Genomic DNA, 20,001 nt, shown 5'->3' on the forward strand with positions numbered 1-20,001 from the left:
TAAATGTAATTCATGCTGTTAGATTGCTGCTAGACCGTCAATACACGTGCTTGTCTCCCTTTGTGTGTGAAGAGTGTTTGGCCACAATCGGAATTCTACTTTGGAAAGGCTAAACACAAAGAAATATGGATTGAAGAAGATTATATTTTGTTAGATAAAAACACATTGTGATCTTTTTTCAACAAATTTTGACTTTTGGACCGAGGGCTGAGAGAATTACAGAGACGAGTGGCGCCGCCTCTCTTGCTGCGTGTGTTTGAGAGTGACAGAGAGAGGGCAAGAGAAGGAGGAAGGTGGGTTATATTATTGCATGCAATATTTCTGTAAGTTAATAATAAAAAAAGAATAATTTGAATGTCAACATGAACGAAGCTTCGAAGCTTGTGAACTATTCGGTGGGCCTGCAGCCCTTGTGGGCTCGTTGATAGATGTACCCCGTGGTGTCTAATATGAACCTTAGCATGAACCGTTGCTATGTTAAAACATAGAGAAGTCTATTGTGTATTGGGATCCACAGGTGGCAGCGTAACCTATAGGCTATAAATGCTGTGTGTAGCCTACATTAGGGACACTGTTAAGACCATGGACGCCAGCTAAGGAACACACACAGTGCGTCAGTCACTAAGGAGGTCCTGTCACTCTCTCCTGTCATCACGAGTGGGAATCCAGTCGCATCTCGAGTTTTGCACAAACAGGTTTGCTCTATTAATTCCTGTTAGCAATTCCTGCTTTTTCTTTGCTCTTTATCAACTGAAATGAAATAAAAATATGTTTGGATGATTGTGACACCCTTGCGATATCACTACAATAAAATAACACAAAACACAATTGTAATCCATACAATTGTCAAGAGAAAAGCCCGGGACTTTCTGAGAGATGAGGAGAGGGCTTTGTGGTTACAATAATCAACGAGTCTTTCTGTAGCTTTATGGACTTTTTTTCTTGTTTTTCCACCCTGGGGTGAAGCTGAGAGTGCACAAGATGAGGATTTGTTTAATATACGAGAGCTTCGCTTATATTGTTCTATGGTAGATTTTTGCATTTTGACATGGCCTGGCTTGTGATGCTATATCAATACCCAATATATGATACCCCTGCATATTATATTAGTATGGGTGGTATGTGATTTGATTAGAGCCACTTAATGTGAATAAACCTTGATTGAATATTCATAAGCATGATGATCCTGTTAGAGATTCAACAATATTAATATTCATGGGATTATGGTAACACATACTTAAGGGGCTATATGCCAAAAAAGGATGTTAATACAGTGGCAGAGATTGGGTGTTCAGACAATTTTGTGTTTTTTTTTAGTTCTCCAGGCAGCTGAGGAGAGAGTCCCATTGTTCCCTCCGAGATACGCCCTTGAAAGCGAAAACCAAGTGTTAAGTCATCTCGCTTCGCTCTTTCTAAATTGTTTATGAGCGCCGTGTCCTTTGATAGAGGCGTCATCACATGGCAAAGAAGGAAATCAAATTAATTGCATGTCCGTTAATCGCATTACATCTTCATTAACATGCCGTGAGTCAGGGCTTAAGCTCATCACACATGCCTGGAGGAATGGAAGAATGGGGAGAAGGGAGGAGGGGGTGAGTGAGGTTGGGGAGGCAGAGGAAAAGGACAAGATAGAGCCAGGGGTCTTCCCTTGCGGTAGGGAGTCCCTCCTCCACGCAGTGGTAGTATGGAAACATGTGTGTATGCACAAATTACCTATCCTTGTATGGTTGTAGCAGCCAACATGTAATGTCATGTATGTATAAGGCCATTCATATGTTTCATGTCATGAATAATGCCTTTTCTCTTTCCAATGGTATTAATTATGTAAGCTTTTAAAGTCATGCACACACACACACACACACGCACTATTAACATATCCACGCATGTGTATGGCCAACTAGAGCTGTCCTGGAGTTCAGCCATGCTCCAGAAGGTAAATGTAGAGTGATTGTCTGAAGGAACTCTTTATTTTTAGTTGCACATACTGCCTGTAAACTTCAGGTTGGTGACTTCTGTTCCAGGCTGTGAACTCATGCACACATCCCATTACTCACCAGTTTGTGCCTGAAACACACCTGGCTGGTCAGCTGATCGAGGTCTCTGGGTCTTCACCTTCAGATCGTCATCATCATATGGGTCTGAAATCAACGAAAGACAGAGATTTGTCTTTTTGTCCATACATTTTGAATTGGAGGGTTAAATATATGCATTCCAGTATCAAACTGTGTAAGATGTCTAGTTTGTTTACTACATGCACTTTTGCCATGGCATACAGAAACTTGGTTTTAAAGCTGAAGTAAATAAGTCCTCATCAGCATCAACAGCCACTTTGCGCATTCAGGGGTCTAAAAAAAAAACAGCACGTTTTTTTAAGTACATCCAAAACACGACTCTGGAAAATAAAAATACAAACGCCTCCAATTCCTTGGCTTGCTCCTTGTAGCAGAATATTTAAAGAACACGCTGATACATTTCAGCACACAGCGTGCAGAAACAGATAACAGAATGTGAAGTCTGCAGTATAATCTCAGAAAATCAGGAGGAAGTCTATTCTGCCATTAGCTTAAAGTCGAAAAATGAATTGTCAAAAAGAATATATATATATATATATATATATATAGTAACCTATTTGTATTTGCTTGGTTATGAATCTGTACAAATATATATTTGTACAGATGGAGCATGTAACATGGAGCTACACATGTAAAAGCCTGCATCTGATAAACCAGAGGGTAAATATGAAGTGGAACACCTTGAATAAATGGTGAGCATTAGTTGAACTGAACAATTGCCTAGAGAGAAAGTACGGAGAAAGCAAAATCACGCAACCTATCAAAGTAATTTTTTTATCTCAATTGGTACAAACATATGGAGGCATGAGCGCAGTCTGTTCTGAATCTGTGCAAATGGATTTGTAGGCTTAGTTTCAGCAACACAAGACTTAATCAACTCCCTCGGCAGGAAAACAATCTTTGATTCAGCAGATCCTTTTCACTTGGGTACTTCCTGCCCATGGGATTCTTTGCAGTGGTTGCATTCCCGCAAAGCAGATGAGACAAACAGCGTATCTAAGGTACATTATCTACATGGAATGTACTTGTGTGCTAGTGTGTGTTTATTAGATTACAGAGTGCAAAAATGATTGATACTGAAATTTCCTCGCATTAGCTCCTATCAAGGAGTTCACCTGAGGAAGAACAAATACATATGGATGCCATGCATGCACAGAACATCCTCCCCTGCTTCCCAATACACACTAGCACGAATGCCTTGGAATTGTGCTAAAGGTCTGTCATGCTTGCTCAATGGCCATTGCAAACAGCCCTCTAATTTGGCCTTTTACAGAAACAACTCCTTATTTTCAAGTTTTTTTTTCTCTTGCTCTTTATCCTCAAGCTCTTGCTCTCTCTCTCCCACTTCCTTGGTTTGTCCGTTGTTCTCAAGACCACTTTTGCTTAACCCTCCTGTTATGTTCGTTTTTTAGGTACAGCCATAATGTTCGCGGGTCAATTTGACCCGGTGCATGTTTAATCATCCAAAAGTGGTCAGAAACCAAAAAATCCTAATAAATATAGTTTGTACCTTATCACCAACTCCATTACTAACAATTCAATCAGTATTTAGTGGAATGGAGTTATTCACCCCTCCATAGATCATAGTTCAATTAGGATAACTCACTCGTTTTCATGAAAAATACATGTTCAAACATTTGTTTTGGTACTTTGGAAAAACCTAGATATAAATTGCATTAGTCTACCATAACATGTATTTATTTCTAAATGTTTTGTACATTTTGAAACTTTCTTTTTTTCATGGGGTGATGTAGATAAATAGAGATGAGACACCTCTGCTGTTCAGGGTCACATTGACCCGCTCACTCAAAATCAAGCCAAATGAATACAAAAGGATTTGTATTGAAAGTAAACTTCATTTATGTTCATTTATAGTGTTAAGAAACAGAAATTTACAAAAATGAACAAGAGATGAGCACAATGAACGAGATGTGTGTGTGTGTGTGTGTGTGTGTGTGTGTGTGTGTGTGTGTGTGTGTGTGTGTGTGATTGTGTTCCCTCATTTCCTCATCTGATGGTTTATAATCAGTACCATTATAATCTGAATTGACCTCAAGATGGTCTTCATCTTCAGACACATCCTCCTCTATTTCACTGTTGTGATCAAGGATGTGCTCCAGAGCCTTATCCTTTGTTTCTGTTGCTCATGTTGTCCTACAGTATTCTGCTGTGTTGTATGCATCTGCAGAGTGTAATGTTGGTAGGACTCCCAAGCAACGAAAGAGTGTGTGTGCGTGTGTGTGTATGTGTGTGTGTGTGAGAAATGGGGTGAAACATGGTGGGAGGGACTAAGAAATACTTTGTCTCACATTTTCAAAGAAAGAAATGGTCTAAACTTGACACTTCTGACCCCTTATTGCCTCCAATTTCACTGCCAGGTCAAATTGACCCGAACATCATCTCTGTTATAGAAACCTACAGGGGGTGGTTGCAAATGCATGATATATTTTTTTTTAAACGGTGATTACAAGCAGAATAAGTTTCATACAGAAAAAGTACTTTAAAATATTTTATCTAGATTTTCAAACTTTGAAACGGGTCAATTTGACCTAGAACATAACAGGAGGGTTAAAGGCCAAAGCCAAATATTTAACCACAGGAACAATGTAATTATTTTGTTTGTGTGCCATCTAGATACTGACTGCAGCTGGCGACAGCCCTGGGTAAAATAAATTACTATTGTGTGCTTGTGTGCGTTGCTAGCTTTGCTTTGTTTTGAAATTAGCAAATGGTGCGCTCGGAAAGTCTTTCAGAAGAAAATTAGGAGAATTCTATTTTGCCTCATCGCGTTATTGCTTATGAAAAGTCAGAATATCGTTTCATTTAATGTGCCAATCAATTTGAGGGTACAGATGCACATTCCAACAGCTCTGGGATTATACATTTTTATTAGCCATACTCAGATCAGTGCACAAAACAAATGCCCAATTGCTTGGCTACTGGTGTTACTGTGACATCTTACACCAAAAATATTAAACCTTGTGCCAGGATATAGTGATCCTAGATATTTGTGGTTTACATTCCCACAGTCTCCGGCTTGATACTTCACTTCATCTTTATTGCCATCTACACCACAATAACAGTACTCATCCTCCTAACCAATAAACACGAATACAGCAGAAAATGGTAAAAACACCACTTGTGTTTAACTTCAAAGTTTGAAAGTGCATTAGCATTAAGATGTTACAGCTGATACAATCTGCTTGACAGTCATCATTTCAGCAGACAAATGCCACTGTACTGGGCTGCAATGAGAAGCCTGCTGAGTTCTCCTCATCCTTTTCAAATTCCTTTTGTTGTTTTTTTTTGGTGCCACAAAGCTAGCAGCCCATGTTCTTAGCAAAACATGGGCTGCTAACCCCACTGATCCACTGAAGTGAGTTTGGTATAGGTTTAAGTTCTGACTGCCTACTGAAAGGATTCGTGACGAGCGTCAGTGGGAAATCAATGGCAAACAAGATACCAAGAACCAAGCAAGATGACAGAGCGACAGAGGAAGTGTCGGTCCCAATCTGGGAGTTTCTGAATCATTTTCTGGCAGAATTGGGCCTAAATTAAGCCTTGTGAGTGGGTCTATATTCTTCGCTTCTGTGCTTTTGAGACACAGAGGTCAGTGAAGCAGGACAGAGTAATGCCTCACATAAAATGACCAGTGAGGATTACATTTCTCTCCATATCTTTATCTCTTTCTCTCTGTTTGTCTCTCTTTCTCCCTCACTCTCCGCAAGGTCTACGCCACAAAAGATGATTCAGATGGACACAACGGAGTCCTTCACAATCGAAGGTAAAGATCAATATGGATAAACCCCTTGAGAGTACTGACCTTTACAAACCCCACTATATTGTTTAATGTTGTGGACCGCACTTTTTAATGGAAACATCATCGCACACTTCATCAAATCTTCCTGCACTCTCTCATCCCTACTTTTTTCCACCCATTTCAGCTTTTTCTTCATCTCCAGGGGAATCTATTTTCCATCTATAGCTGGCAATATCACTTCCAATCATGAGCAGGGTCGACCGCTACGACCGGTTGGGAGCAGAGGTTTGATATTTTACTTGTAGTAGTGCTGATACTTTAGTGTCATCTGACAGAAGTGTCAGTGAAGAGAAAACGCCTTTTAGAATCTTGCCCTGACAAATGAAGAGATCACCTTTGCTATAGTGGCAGTGCAGTGCATGAACACTATGAAATCATAGGTCGTCATCAATATTTTATGTGGGATGTAAGGGCATTTGAGTCTACACAGTCAAGGGTCTGATAAAAGCATTTTCTCTGAACCTATATAGGTTGTGCACTTGGTGTTACAAGAACAAAAATAAAACAAAATAGAGTGCAAAAACCTTTTTTTCCAACCCATTTCAGCTCTCTCCTCCTGTCTATGGGAATAAGTTACAGTCAATGATCTTGTGACTGGCCGGTGCACAAGTTGAACTTTGATAGTATTCTTGGTAGCGTACAATGGAACTACTGACTTTCATAGTGAAATGTACAGGAACTTATCAAGGCTTTTTAATCACAAACATTGTAATGGACTTAAGAGTTAATGGTTATTACTGTGTTTAGAGATGTTTGTTCAGTGAAAGAGCAAAGGATGAAACATTCTGTTAAGTGCAACCAGGCGGTTGTCCCTGTTTTTAGTCTTACAACGTTAACTCTTTCACAGTTTCACAGTTCTTTCAGTCCTTGAAAGTTAATTTAAACCCATCCCTTCTGGTTAGAAACAAAAGATGGCGATAAACAAAAACCAAGATGGCCAAAAGGCAGAAACCGAGGCTTCGAAACTGTAGTCCATGGTTCAGAGGCTAGTTAGTTGAGCTAACAGCGCATCTAATTAATTTGTAGTTTTGGTGTTGGCTACCACCTACGTTCACTGAGAAATACATCTCACGATAGTACACATGAAGTGATAATCTGTGACATCTACTTGTAAAGAAATTATTATTTGAGGATAACACTTGATTTGTTTGCCTTGTCAGAACCCAACTGCTAAACATAAAGCAATGCTTCGCCAACCGGTTTTAACCACCTCTTTGCTCAAGGCTATTTTCTATACTTGTTCCCAACAAAGTGTTGATAAAGTATCATGTTGAAGGAAAAAGTCCCATGCATAACCGGCTGAGCGCTATCACTCAGCAGGCAGAGGATTTTGTCAGCTTCCTCAACTCGATGCAAAAGAGCTGATGAGATGAACACACACTAGTGCAAAGACATGAACACAGCATATTGGACATGTACATGCACACATTAGCTGTTACACCAAAGCTCAAATGTACCTTGACGTGGCACAGACACACACTGAGACACGCGCACACGTACACAATAGGTGGTAAATATGGCTGATAAATAAACGTCATACAGTAAAGCAGTTTTGAGCCCATACAAAGCAGCAGGCTGGGGAAGAGGATTGGAGCAGAGCCAGTTAGACCCACAGGCTCCTTTGTCAGACTGAGCCGGGATTTAAGCCTGCTGGGAAGACTGTATGTATATGCGTGTGTAAGTGTGTGTGTGTGTGTGTGTGTTTGACAGAGGATTGCATATGGTAATATGGTAAAACAGCTGTATTAAGTATATGGCATGCACAAAACAGTGGCGCAGAAATGTTTTTTGTTGACTACTGTCAGCTCTTTCAGTGCAGCGTATATGATTGAATGCACCCTCTTAAAAACGCACACTCACAAACACACACAGAGCTATTTCTCAGCCGTATATCAAATCTGAGCTTATAGCTCTCTGGTGCTGTCCATTTACTCCAGGGTCCATCTGGGAGAGCCCAAACTGATAGAAGCGTACCATAATGGACTTTTTATAAGCTACTGGACAGACAGACCACTCCATCTCTCTCTCTCTCTCTCTCTCTCTCTCTCTCTCTCTCTCTCTCTCTCTCTCTCTCTCTCTCTCTCTCTCTCTCTCTCTCTCTCTCTACCTCTCTCTCTCTCTCACCCTCACTCAGCAGCAGATATGAAGAGAGAGGTTGAATCAGGTTGGTGCAGGACAGCGTCTGCCTGACTATGGGGCCTGAAGGTCATTTGTGTGCCTTCAAAATGGATTCAGAATCTAGTTTTCTCAGCCCCACAGGCTGACTGTTTGTTCGTTTCACACCTGCACACACACACACACACACACACACACACACACACACACACACACACACACACACACACACGCGCACACACACACGCACACACACAGAGATCAACACAGGCCCTCGTATACATCCAAACTGCCAAATTGTCTTTGTTTCGTTTCACTTTCATTCTCAATCTCAAATTGCCCTTTTTCCCCCTTTTTTCTTTCTCTTATTAGATATTTTCAAACCTCCTAAGTCCCACACCGCACAGCCATTCGGCCTATCGTTCTGCACTCCACCCCCTCACCCTCTGTCTTCTATTTCAGACTGCCTTTCTCTCAGTTCCATAACAAGATGAGAATTTTGATGGATTTACAGTCCAGCAAAGCTACTATGAAAGAGCAATCAATGCAAGGATGGCCAGAACAATTAAATCAAAGCATGGGCATGCAACATTGCTGTGCTGCATTGGCCTGATCGGGCGTTTGCAATAAGCCAGTGTAGCAGTGTTTACAACATCGCTAGAAGCATGTTAAATGGATCAATGTGAGATAAGCTTGAGCCCCTTGTGAACTTGTAAAGCCAAAGTTAGTGCAGTTTATATCTCTGCCTCAGTCTGACGCACATTGTTCAAAGTTACCCCCAGTTTGTGTGGCTGCACGGTGGCGCTTTGAGCTAAATGCTATTGTGAGCATGCTAATATGCTGATGTTGGGCAAGTACAATGCTTACCATGTTCACCATCTTAGTTTAGCCTGTTAGTATGGCAGCATGTGTTATTTAACACTAAACACAAGTGCAGCGAGTGAAAAGGGATCACGGAAGCTCGTACAATTGAACCTGCAATCAATCCAATAGTTATTGAGATATTTCAGTCTGGACCAAAGTGGTGAACCGACAAAGGGACCAACCGACTGACAAACCAAGCAACTAACCGACCGACCGACTGAGCCATCCAACATGCTGCTAAAATCTAAGGTTAAGGTTTAGATATAGTGTTTTAAAGGGAGTAAAAACAACAGTAGTGTTGTTTAAAATGCTTTTTTTGTGGCTTTTCAGTGGTTTCTGGAATTCCTGGAAGAATTTGATCACCTAAAGAGAAGCTTATAATCCTTATAAAACACAAATTTAAGAGAAAAGAGCTAAGCTGAAATTTGTTGTATCTGTATATCTTTTGTTTTGCCCCTCTCCCTCTGATACAAATCTGCCAAAAATATCTATCAAACCCAATTTGGCATTTTATCGCGAGGCTTTTCACATGACAGCAGTGATACGCATGTACGTGACACAGTCACGCGTACAGATAGATGACTGCTCACATTTGCCTCTGCAGTGGTATGCTGTTGCTATAGAAACACTGTCATGCTGACGCTGTAAAGGATCGGAGGGGATATGGGTGGGTGGTCTTGCACTGGGACAGAGGGAGGTGTATTATAAATCAGTGTCCACACTTGGTCTCCGGTTCTGCATCTGACGGAGAGGTGAATTGAGTCTGACGTTTGGTCTCAACTGTGGTGAAGGGCAGCTGCTGCTTTTGCTATGATTCTAATATTCCTTTCTTCTTTCTGCCTGTGTTGCTTATTTGTTCTTACGCTTTCATTGTTAGTTTTATGCTTTGTTCATCTGTTTTCTTCTTCTTAATTTCTTTGCATTTAACTATTTGTTGAAGTCTTTGTTCTATTTGTTTTTATTTGATTTTTTTCAAATCAATTTCCTTTCATTTTTATTTCTTTGTCTTCCTTTCTCTTACAATATTTTTTCATGTTCTTATATTTTTTGGGGATTTTTATACACACTGAAATGCATTGGTGCAAATGTTCTTTTTCAAGCGCAAACACGTATACACACAAACTGCATTAGCATAAGCCAAAGCAACCCAGAGCACACTGTGGCAGGTGTTTTTCATGGATCACAAGAGAGTGGCATGAGAAGAGTCCAACCTTGGTTTTCCACTCGGTTAGAAGTGACGGAAGAAATGATACTCAGCTGCTGACTCTCGCCCTCAACCTCTCTCATGAGTATATACAAACACTCACACCACTTACTGCTACTCTTGCAACTACATTTCATCAGAGGGAAGGGGCAGCGCAGCAGGACAGAGGGGCAGTCTTTAGGGTCGTGCATTGCACACGGACGTTCACCCAAACTCTTGTGCTCACACATGCTACATAAGACACAGACATGCCTAGTCTGCCTTAGCAGTACTAGCGAGGTATTGCTCCTGTCTACAGCAAGATGGGGAGCTGAATTAAACCCACTTTCTGCTGTTTTCTTTAAGGTGAGATGAATGGATGAATCCATGTGAAATAAAATTATAGCAGAGCAGAAAAAAGAGGTGACCCCCCCCCCAAAAAAAACAATAAATAAATAAATACAATAAAGAAAAGCTCAACGAGTCGGTGAATTAGCTGATAACCCTGGTGTCCAGAGCTGGGAAAACTGTTGTGGATGTTCTCTTTGTTAATGTTTGTCAGTACTGCATGTTATTTTATGCTTTGGTACAGTCTGATGATTAGTTTTAATATCTGCTCAGGTTTACTTTGGACTATTTAGTTACAGTATGTTCTGTTTTGTACCAGATGATTTGTTTGCCTACTTTTAAAAATAGTAACTCCTCCACGAGATATGATTGTCTTCCATTATATTAGTGCTTGAGTGTGTAATGTCTGTAATTTACTATGCATTTGTTACAACATGTTCTACAAACCAATAGGCATCAATATGATCTGAGTGCCCATTCAAGCAAATACACAACCATGACCAAGGCATATGCTCGCTCATACAAGCATGCTCTCAGCCTCCCACGACACGGACTCCTGCCTCAAGAGTGGTGTGGATGAATGCAGAAGAATCAAATACAGCTGGTCTACAGGAGAAGGACACTTAAGTAACCAGCAGTTAGACTCTACAAAGCCAAAGCATAAAGCATAAAGAAACTGCTGAGTGACACTTGTAAAAGAACAACTTTACTGTTTTGAGCAACGCAGTTTCTGATGTGCATCCATGGGAAATTGTAGGTATACAAGTAGCTGCCTGACACAATCTGCCTTTATCATCCTTGATAATCACGAGCTCATTCAGCCGCTTGGCAACCAGCTGACTAGAAACATCTAATCATATTCATGCTGGTGTACAGAGTGGTCATTATAACCTGACAATTCTAACCACTACTACAGCTTCCTCCACCACCCTAACCTCTTCCCCATGTGCTACGCTTCTGGTATTATTGATTCACATCTAATGTCCATGCATTTGTTTATTAAGAGGGGTTAAATGTGTTGTAATTGGTGCTAAGAATCGGTGGATTCTTTCTACTCCCTCAAAGAGCAGGGTCAAGATTGTCAAGTCTCGCTGTAACCATCTGCTATAAATGGTTAATTCCTTGGCATACTAATATCTGAATGAACCTCCTTTGGACAGACAGCTGTCTTTGTTCAAGGATCAGTATTTGGAACTCTTTAATCCACGGGGTTTAAATGGATCACAAGGATCATCTCAAATTTATGTTGAAAGCACTTTTGAATATGTCTGGAAAAGATACATCCAATCACTAGGCAGGAGTCTAGACTGAAGACATTGTTCTTCTGAAAACCTTCTTCAGTTCAGTTGTTTTAGAAGAGTGATGGGTGATCAAGTGACTTTTATTAAGAATCTAGGCCTAACTATCTTTCTAATATCAGAACATTCTTCCTTGCTGTAATTCCATACTCTGAAAACAGTTTTCTTGCACGGAGTGCACTTTTGGCCTCATGCGCATTATAATCTGTGATATGCCTGCCGGGTAAGGTCGAAGTTATACTGTGATGTGAAGCATTAATCACAGAGGTCCTCATTCTCAATAACTCTCATTTCTTTGGCAGAGAAGATTAATATATGGCATTAACAAATGTAACTCTGCCAATCCCCCCCCCCCCCCTTGGTGTGACAGAAAGAGGGATTTCACAACATGGCTGAGGACAGCAGAGGACTGCATTCTGTACAACTGCAGTCATAACTTTTGGGCCCATTAAAGCTTTATGGGTGGTAAAAAAGGGATGGCTAGAAATGTAGAGATACCCTGACACTACAACCAGAGGATCAAGGGATACGTTTGATACTGACCAAAATGTGTTTGCATCATAGGGTAGTTGGAAACTGTCAAGTACTGAAAGATGTTCAGTTAAAAACAATTCTGGTGCACTTGACTGTTTGGTCCAGTTTGTTTGCGCTGGTTGCAAAATATGTCATTCAAACTTTGACGCAGACTAAAGAACCCTGGTGCAGACTAAAGAACCCTGGTGCAGACCGAAGAACCCTGGTGCAGACTAAAGAACCCTGGTGCAGACTAAAGAACCCTGGTGCAGACCGAAGAACCCTGGTGCAGACCGAAGAACCCTGGTGCAGACTAAAGAACCCTGGTGCAGACTGAAGAACCCTGGTGCAGACTAAAGAACCCTGGTGCAGACCGAAGAACCCTGGTGCAGACCGAAGAACCCTGGTGCAGACTAAAGAACCCTGGTGCAGACTGAAGAACCGTTCCTGGCGCAGGTCTTTCAAGAGAGCTGCGCTGTGCTTAACGCCACAACAATGCCAGGTACGCATCAGGTGTAGTAATTTAAACAACCATACTTATTTCAGCACAAACCACAACCTTTCCCTAAACCTAACAAAACACTTTTGTTGCCTGAACCTAACCAGATACCTTTGTGGCATAACTTTTGCTAATTGTATTCAAGGAAAGATCTTGTATGATTACAAAAAAAAGGGTATTGCAGGAAAAAAGTTCAGTCAGTAAAAGTAAAGTGCATATAGTGAAAAAACTATTGGCACTAATAATGACAATCCATACTCTCCCATCCTCACCATAATCTCTTTCTCCTCCTCCCTATGTCCTGTAAGCCAGTATCCCCTTATATTAACCTCTCCCTCATTGTGAAAAAAAGCAGAGAAAGGAATACCTATAGTAAAGTACTTCTTTACTCCTCCTCAGTGTGCAGTAGTCTACATGTAGCAAACACACACACACACACACACACACACACACACACACACACACACACACACACACAAAAACCTATATATATGGCTCTCAATGAGAACAATCTTCCTCTTTACAGGGCTCAAGGACTGCCAGTGCCTCATCACTTCTGGAGATGAGGCCTTTCGGCTCGTTCTTACTTTCTCCTGCCCCGCTACAAAATGTTCCAGCCAATTTAATCCGAGGAGAGAAAAGGTGTTGTGCGGAACGAGCGCCTGGATAAATAGCTGAGAGTAATCGGGTCACAAGGCTAATCGAGGGAGCAGTGCAGTCATGCAGCATGAAGGGAGCTCTGCGCTAAAGAGTTAATTTCAGCTATGGAGGTCAGCAGGGGTTGCACTTTTTTTTTTCCAGGGAGAAATGCTATGTAATAAGTACCAGCTACAAGGTTGCAGTGGGAATGTTAATACCTCTAATTTTGAGACCACCATGTTTAGCTAAATGATCCTGTCGTGAATCATCAAAATAAGACTCTGTCCTAGATTTCTGTATGCTCGAGCAGAAGCAAAGTCTGTGTGGAGGTGCACACTTGTGCATATGTTTTGAGTGTGTATTAGTGACAGCGTGCATTCAATTCCGAGTGAAAAAATACAGCATAGCAATGAGGCATCTATTCTCTTGAGAAATTTTAGCGAGACGTGAATACATTTAAATAAATCATATAATATATTCTTCAAAAAGTTTGCTCCTCCATGTCCTTTTTTGCCTTCTATGGCATTTAAATATGCTTGTTTTCACTTTTTTACCGAACTGAAGAGAACAAACTAGTAGTTTTTTTTTTCTCATCCAATTTTTGGATGTTTCACCATCTGCCATTGTGAAAGACTTGGTTTGTTTTGGGAGGGTTTGTTCTGGAAGACCAGTATTTTGCTGTGTGATCACTTAACAAAAAACAATTAACATAAAATGATAGTTGATGTTACTGCCTCTGCCACCAAGAATCAATTTCCTCTGCAGCAATGGATGGCTCTTTGGCTATTGGGCAACTGCTTAGAGTACACAAGCCCACAGAGCTTGTCAGATATGTGTTGTCTGCCAAGTGGAATAGGAAAAGTGAGTGCTTGCTGAAAAAATTCAAAAGTGTAGCAAGACAACAAGACCCAGGAGCTTACAGAACAAACCAAGGCGGGTGTATTGCTTTTTCAAATTTGTGTGCATTTTGGACACGCAACGCGTTCAATATTTATACATTTTGAATTAACAAGCACACAGCACACTCTGTGCAGCAGCAGGGGCGGAGCATCATGGCTGTACAGTCCAGCATGTTATCCTCAGGTGACAGACAGCGTCTGGCTCACTGACTGCAGTTCCCAGTGGATGCTGGATCTAGCTTGCTTATGCTACATGAATGCTGGATAACTTCACATCGTAACTTTTCTTCACTTCCCTGGAGTCAACGAGCACAAGCAGATAACCTACAAGAGTGGTACAACTCAGCCACTGCAGCTCAAATCGTGTACGTTTTTGCGACACTAACTTTGAACTTAACTGCAAAGAAAATAGCAATCAAATGTTTACTTCAAGTAAGGAGTGAAAGAGATACATCAGCACAATGTACTTACATGTATTTAATGTATATTAAAGGTGGAGCCTTCAATTTAATGCTGGATAGTTTAAGGAATAATAATGTCAAGCATTTGGCCAGTTGTGAAAAGACTGCTTTGAAAAGGCACTGCAAGAGTGGAATGAAATAATCAAAAGGGCCTTATAAGTTCATATATGCTATGTTGCAATCATGCAATATTTTATTTATTTTATGAACACATTTTTTATTATATCAAAATGAATGGACTCTACTGTTTCAAGCATAAAGATCTGCTTTTTCCTCTTCCCCTTTCCCCTCCCTACTCCTTCTTTTAAAAAAACAGAACAAGAATAGACCTTCAGCCATCACACTCCTGTCCCTTTCAGGCATAAATGTGCCACCATAATCACAGCATCCCTCTGTCACTATCAGTCACTCTTGCACCTGCTTGCTACACATCCAGTACTTTTCTTTCTCCCTTTCATGACTCGGCCCCTTTGTCCCTCTCCTTGTCGTATTCACCCTATTACCTGTCTATCACTCTTCTTCTCCTGCCGACTCCTCAGCAGTCATACCTTGTGATAAAAGTGAAAATACCGCCGAGTGGAATTATCACTTCCTCTGCCGTGTCCTCACCTCATCCTTCATCTCTGCCTCCACTAGCCTTGCTGTGTCCTACTTCCAAAACCTGGAACAATGCACTTTAAAAACGCATTGCCATGAGTCTATGTATTATACATGTTTGGCAGAGAAATTTGTGTAAAGACAATCTTGCCTTTTTCTGAAGGACAAAATAGTAGAATTTAGGGAATTTAATGACCAATAAATGGAGAGAAAACAACTCAGACACAATACTCAGCTTCAAAGTACACTTGGACACAAAATGAGCTTTGCCTCACAGCCTGTGTTCTACAGATTCCACTGATGGAGTTCATTTTTAGTGTAAATACAATGAGGTCAGAAAATGAGATAAAACTATGCTGCTATCACCCACATTCCAACAAAAAAAAATGCATGAACATAATATACTGCAGTATTTTCATGGCAAACTAGTGATTTCACAATACCAGGAAGAGAATACATGGTGTGACATTCATTTGTGTATTTTAACGAGTGTGCTTGCTGCTGGGAATTGGACAGATGCAGGCCATTTTAACTTGCCATCAACACATTGCATCATCTCATGGAAATGTTTAGTAGAAGCTCCAGAAAATACGATTCTACCTCTCTTATCACACTGCATTCTGTGGGCCTTTCCTTTCCCCACTTCAACATCCACCTTTTACTTATGATTGACAGGTGAGTGTGTGCAACCTCATGTGAGAGTGAACATGACAGTTTTTGGCCTCAGGAACAGGTTCTCTGCTTTTGTGGGGTATTGATATTGATTAGAGCTCCTAGTTTTCTCCTTTGTTCATACTTTATACATTTTTGTTTTTGTGTGTGTGGATTGTAGCCCTGGTGATATTCTTTTTTCTGTATAACCCTACATACACAATTACCTTTGTGTTGAATTTATTTGTTGTTCACTGGCTTCCATGCGCGACTCTACCACTTTGTTTCTCTATGATTTTCCTCTCTTTCAGTATCCACAAGTCTTTTGTCAGAATTTCCTGCGTCAGCTGAATGTCGCGCTGATTAATCACTTGATTACTTCTAGCCAATAGTCCCATTGATTAACTTTGCCACATGATAGCTTTCTGGTTGACACCCCAGAGAGTAAGGACTCTCTCCTGAGAGAGAGGGAGCAAGTCATGACCGGGGGACGTCTGTGGAAGGCTCTGCCACGGAAGGTCATTCATGTCCGTGACATCTTGGAGAGATCACACATCATTAAGCGACGAGGAACACTGAGCTTCCTTTGCCACAAGAAAGAGAAAAAGCATTCCGTTCAGACAGTTACAGAATCCCTTCAGGGATGTTGAAGCTATGGAGAAACGAAACATCTTAAAGTCGCAGACATCTTGAAGCTGACAATGATATTTTGTGGTGCCCTCCTTGAACCCAAGCTGTTTCAAGTTATCAGTAAAAGTAAATAGAGAATGTGATGCAACATTTTATCAAGCTTTTGTTTGGGGGCATAGAGAGAAGCATTTCAATCACTTTTTTCTTTAGAAAACCTGTTATGTTGCCACATCCACAAACATTCAAGGACCACTGTTGCCTTATATCATTGTGTCACTCAACCCAACTTCACATGAATGCTTCACACAATGCTCGGTGTCACACACATACAAACTCAAGCCGTCAGAAGCAATTTCACACTGGGTCTATCTCCAACTCCATTGATGGTATCTGCTGGAGCAGGAAAACACTAATACAAGTGGAAAGAAAAAAAACATGAGCTTGAAGACAATGCCTTCCCTCTCCCCCACAGGGGAGCTGTCTATAAAAGTGTGGCTGTGAGTGTACATGTCTTATTCGAGAACCAATTAATTCCACAGAAAACATGATGAAGACTATTGACAGGAAGCTGCAAATGGAAGAACAGAGAACGAAAGAGATGGTGGAGTGCACGCTTAACTGAGCTCACCTAGTGACTGAATGGCAGGCGGAGGAAGTACAGAGCTCAAATAGCTGTACTTATGTACTTGAAACAGTGAACGTACTGTAATGATGCTGGCATAGAATAAACACACAAAAGGACTGTCTTGAAATCATCATGTGCAATTAACATGGCTGACTAAGGGCACTTTAGCGTTTTTGTTCTGTTATCAATGGGAATGTGAAGGGATCAACTTCAAAAGCTTTGTTTTCGGGAGTGTTGGTGTGACTACCCTCGGCAGTCCAAGCACCATTACCATGGTAACGACCCCTTAAGCCAAGTGGTTGATAAGGGACGGGACAGCTGTCCGAGCAAAGTACCATGGCGTCCAGCTCTGTTATACTTCATCAAAGCCAACAGCTGTGTGCGTGTAAGCGCTTCTTTTCCTCTACGAGTGCTGCTGCACATTCCCGAGTGTGTGCGCCTGCATGTGTGTGTGTGTGTGTGTGTGTGTGTGTGTGTGTGTGTGTGTACGTGAGTGTGCCCAGGGAAAGGGTAATGAGTACCGCTGGGGCTTATTTAAACAGCCAGGGTTCACTAGCAGAGAAGCGAGCTAGAGCTCCAACCCTCCCCGGAGCAGGGGAGGGTGGGGTGGGGGGGGTGTGTGGGGGTGTGTGTGGGGGGGTGTTGATGCAGAGCAACTCCAGTGTTTCCGAGTCCTATGTTCTCCAGCCCACATTGCATCAGGACCAAGCCCCAGGCTTCAACACCACAGCCTGACCCCTCAGCCCCAGAGCTCCCACCACCCGCAGCAGTCCAACGGAATGGAGCTGCGTCCTTTGGGTGTGAGCGGCAGAAAGTCCTGTCCCCCACACTTTCTTCCCACCTCCACATTTTGCCATCTCGATCCAAGTTTTCTTTACTAATGAGCATCTACAGTATGCTACTATAAGCAGTGAAGTAGAAAGCAAGAGGCTCTTATATTGTGATGGTTTTTACTCTTAAACATTGTCCATTTGAACAAAAAAAATGTTCACAACACAACATTGATTCATTGTTGACACGTCAGCACCAAGTTTTTCCTCTTGGTTATTTTCCTCAATCTAAATGAAGGTTATGCAGAAAGACACACAAGAGCAGAGGTAAAGACAAGCAAACACACGCACACACACAAAACACAGTAGCCTCATCACCTTACATTGATTTCCCGCTGGCCAACCAACTGCTTAGCCATCTTGGTGGTGACAGGTTGACCCATGAGACCTGTTAGATGCTCTTTCTCTCACACACACACACACACACACACACACACACACACACACACACACACACACACACACACACACAGGGAGCTATCCTGCAGCATTTAGGGAACTCCCCGAAGCATTTATCGACTACCAAGAGAAAGTGGCTATTAATCTGACAAAGGCTTAAAAGCCTGTCACTGTCTGTTTGTGGGTGCGCTTATATGACATGTGAGTACATGTGTGTAGCTGCTTGTTTATACATTTTATACATTCATAGATGCAATGTGTGCCTTTGCTTGATCATGCATACATGTGTATTACTATTTGTTTGTAGGCAAAACTAATAATATTTTTTAACAATAATATGTAATATCCATGTTTAAACATCCAATTATGACATCAACCCAGATTCAAAAAAGTAAAAACTTCTCTACATGTGTGACAAGATTAATTGTGGTGTCAAAGGTCTGCCGTTTGGCCCTTATGACACCTTTTAAAAGGCAAAGTGAGCCCGTCTAACCTTCCATTCCAGCACATTACTGTCATACTGTTACTTCTGCCTGTTCAACACACCAGAGGCAAACCTAGCGGCCTGACAGAGCAACAAGATAATGAGAGGACAGAAAGACAGAGGCAGAGGAAAAAAAAGAGAGAATGAAGGACATACAATCGGGTTCATCTATGCATGCACTCATGCCTCCATCTATCAATATTGGTAACAAAGAAACAACTTATTTGTTGAACATTAACAATCTATGCTGCGGGAACAAAAAGCATGCTGTGAGGTCAGACATGGCAAGAGAGAGAAAAGATCTGTCTTATGTCGCTGTGTTTCTCTGCCAAGAACATCAACTTAGAGGAATTTGTCCCCGGAGCCTTGTTATTGTCAACTCAATGTTGGAGGCCATCGTGCTCTGAAGTGTCAAACATGCGGACAAACCCGTGTGCATGGATTCAATCAGCTCAAATAAGCGCAAGCTTATGTTTTTAGCATTTTTCACGAGCATAAAAAGTGGTTCCTCATGTTTGCACGGCTGTTGCACAGGTGCTGAGGTTAGTGTACCCTCTTCCTGTGTGTATATATGCGTGCGTGCTTGCACCTAGAGTGTGCCTGCCTTTGCCGTGTCCTTTGTGAATGATGGCTTTGCTAAAGTGCTGCGAAGAGAAACATTGGTTTGCTACGCCTTTGATTCATTGCTGGTCCGAGGAAAATTTGCATAGCAGGCAGACTCAGGGCAGATCTGGGCTCTCGTTAGCCGGGTGGCTAGATACTTCATCATTATCATCAGGCATGCGCTTCGGTTCCAGCCATTGTGCCCTTGCTTATAATCTTCAAGCGGGCTTTGCAGAGGAGAAAAAAAAAAAGCAGTAAAAGTCTAGAACAAATTAGGATGCTCTGCCTTGTGGCAATGCAGTGTGGGTGAAGACATTCGCCACGTATCGATGTTTGTTGGCTGATAGGTGGTTGAGCACATGCAGTAGATTTCACCCATCAGCCTGTTATTCTGTCTACACAGGTACACATTTACCCCCTCTCTCTCTCTCTCTCTCTCTCTCTCTCTCTCTCTCTCTCTCTCTCTCTCTC

General features: G+C 41.6%; 1 protein-coding gene across 6 annotated transcripts in view; it reads right to left on the reverse strand.

Annotated features, from left to right (window-relative positions):
- Positions 1–20,001, reverse strand: part of adgrb2 (adhesion G protein-coupled receptor B2) — a 191,946-nt gene that overhangs the window by 98,339 nt on the left and 73,606 nt on the right. For all 6 annotated transcript variants that reach the window (XR_011102885.1, XM_068710972.1, XM_068710968.1 and 3 more), the window contains exon 3: positions 2,055–2,138. Coding sequence is in view for 5 of the 6 variants with exons in the window: in XM_068710972.1 (XP_068567073.1) it covers positions 2,055–2,138 (84 nt within the window). In the remaining variant the exon portion in view is untranslated. The remainder of the gene's footprint in view (positions 1–2,054; positions 2,139–20,001) is intronic.

Source organism: Cebidichthys violaceus, unplaced genomic scaffold (genome assembly GCF_023349555.1).
Source record: "Cebidichthys violaceus isolate CVI_PGR_0920_01 unplaced genomic scaffold, fCebVio1.0.p SCAF_16, whole genome shotgun sequence".
Lineage (NCBI taxonomy): Eukaryota > Metazoa > Chordata > Actinopteri > Perciformes > Stichaeidae > Cebidichthys > Cebidichthys violaceus.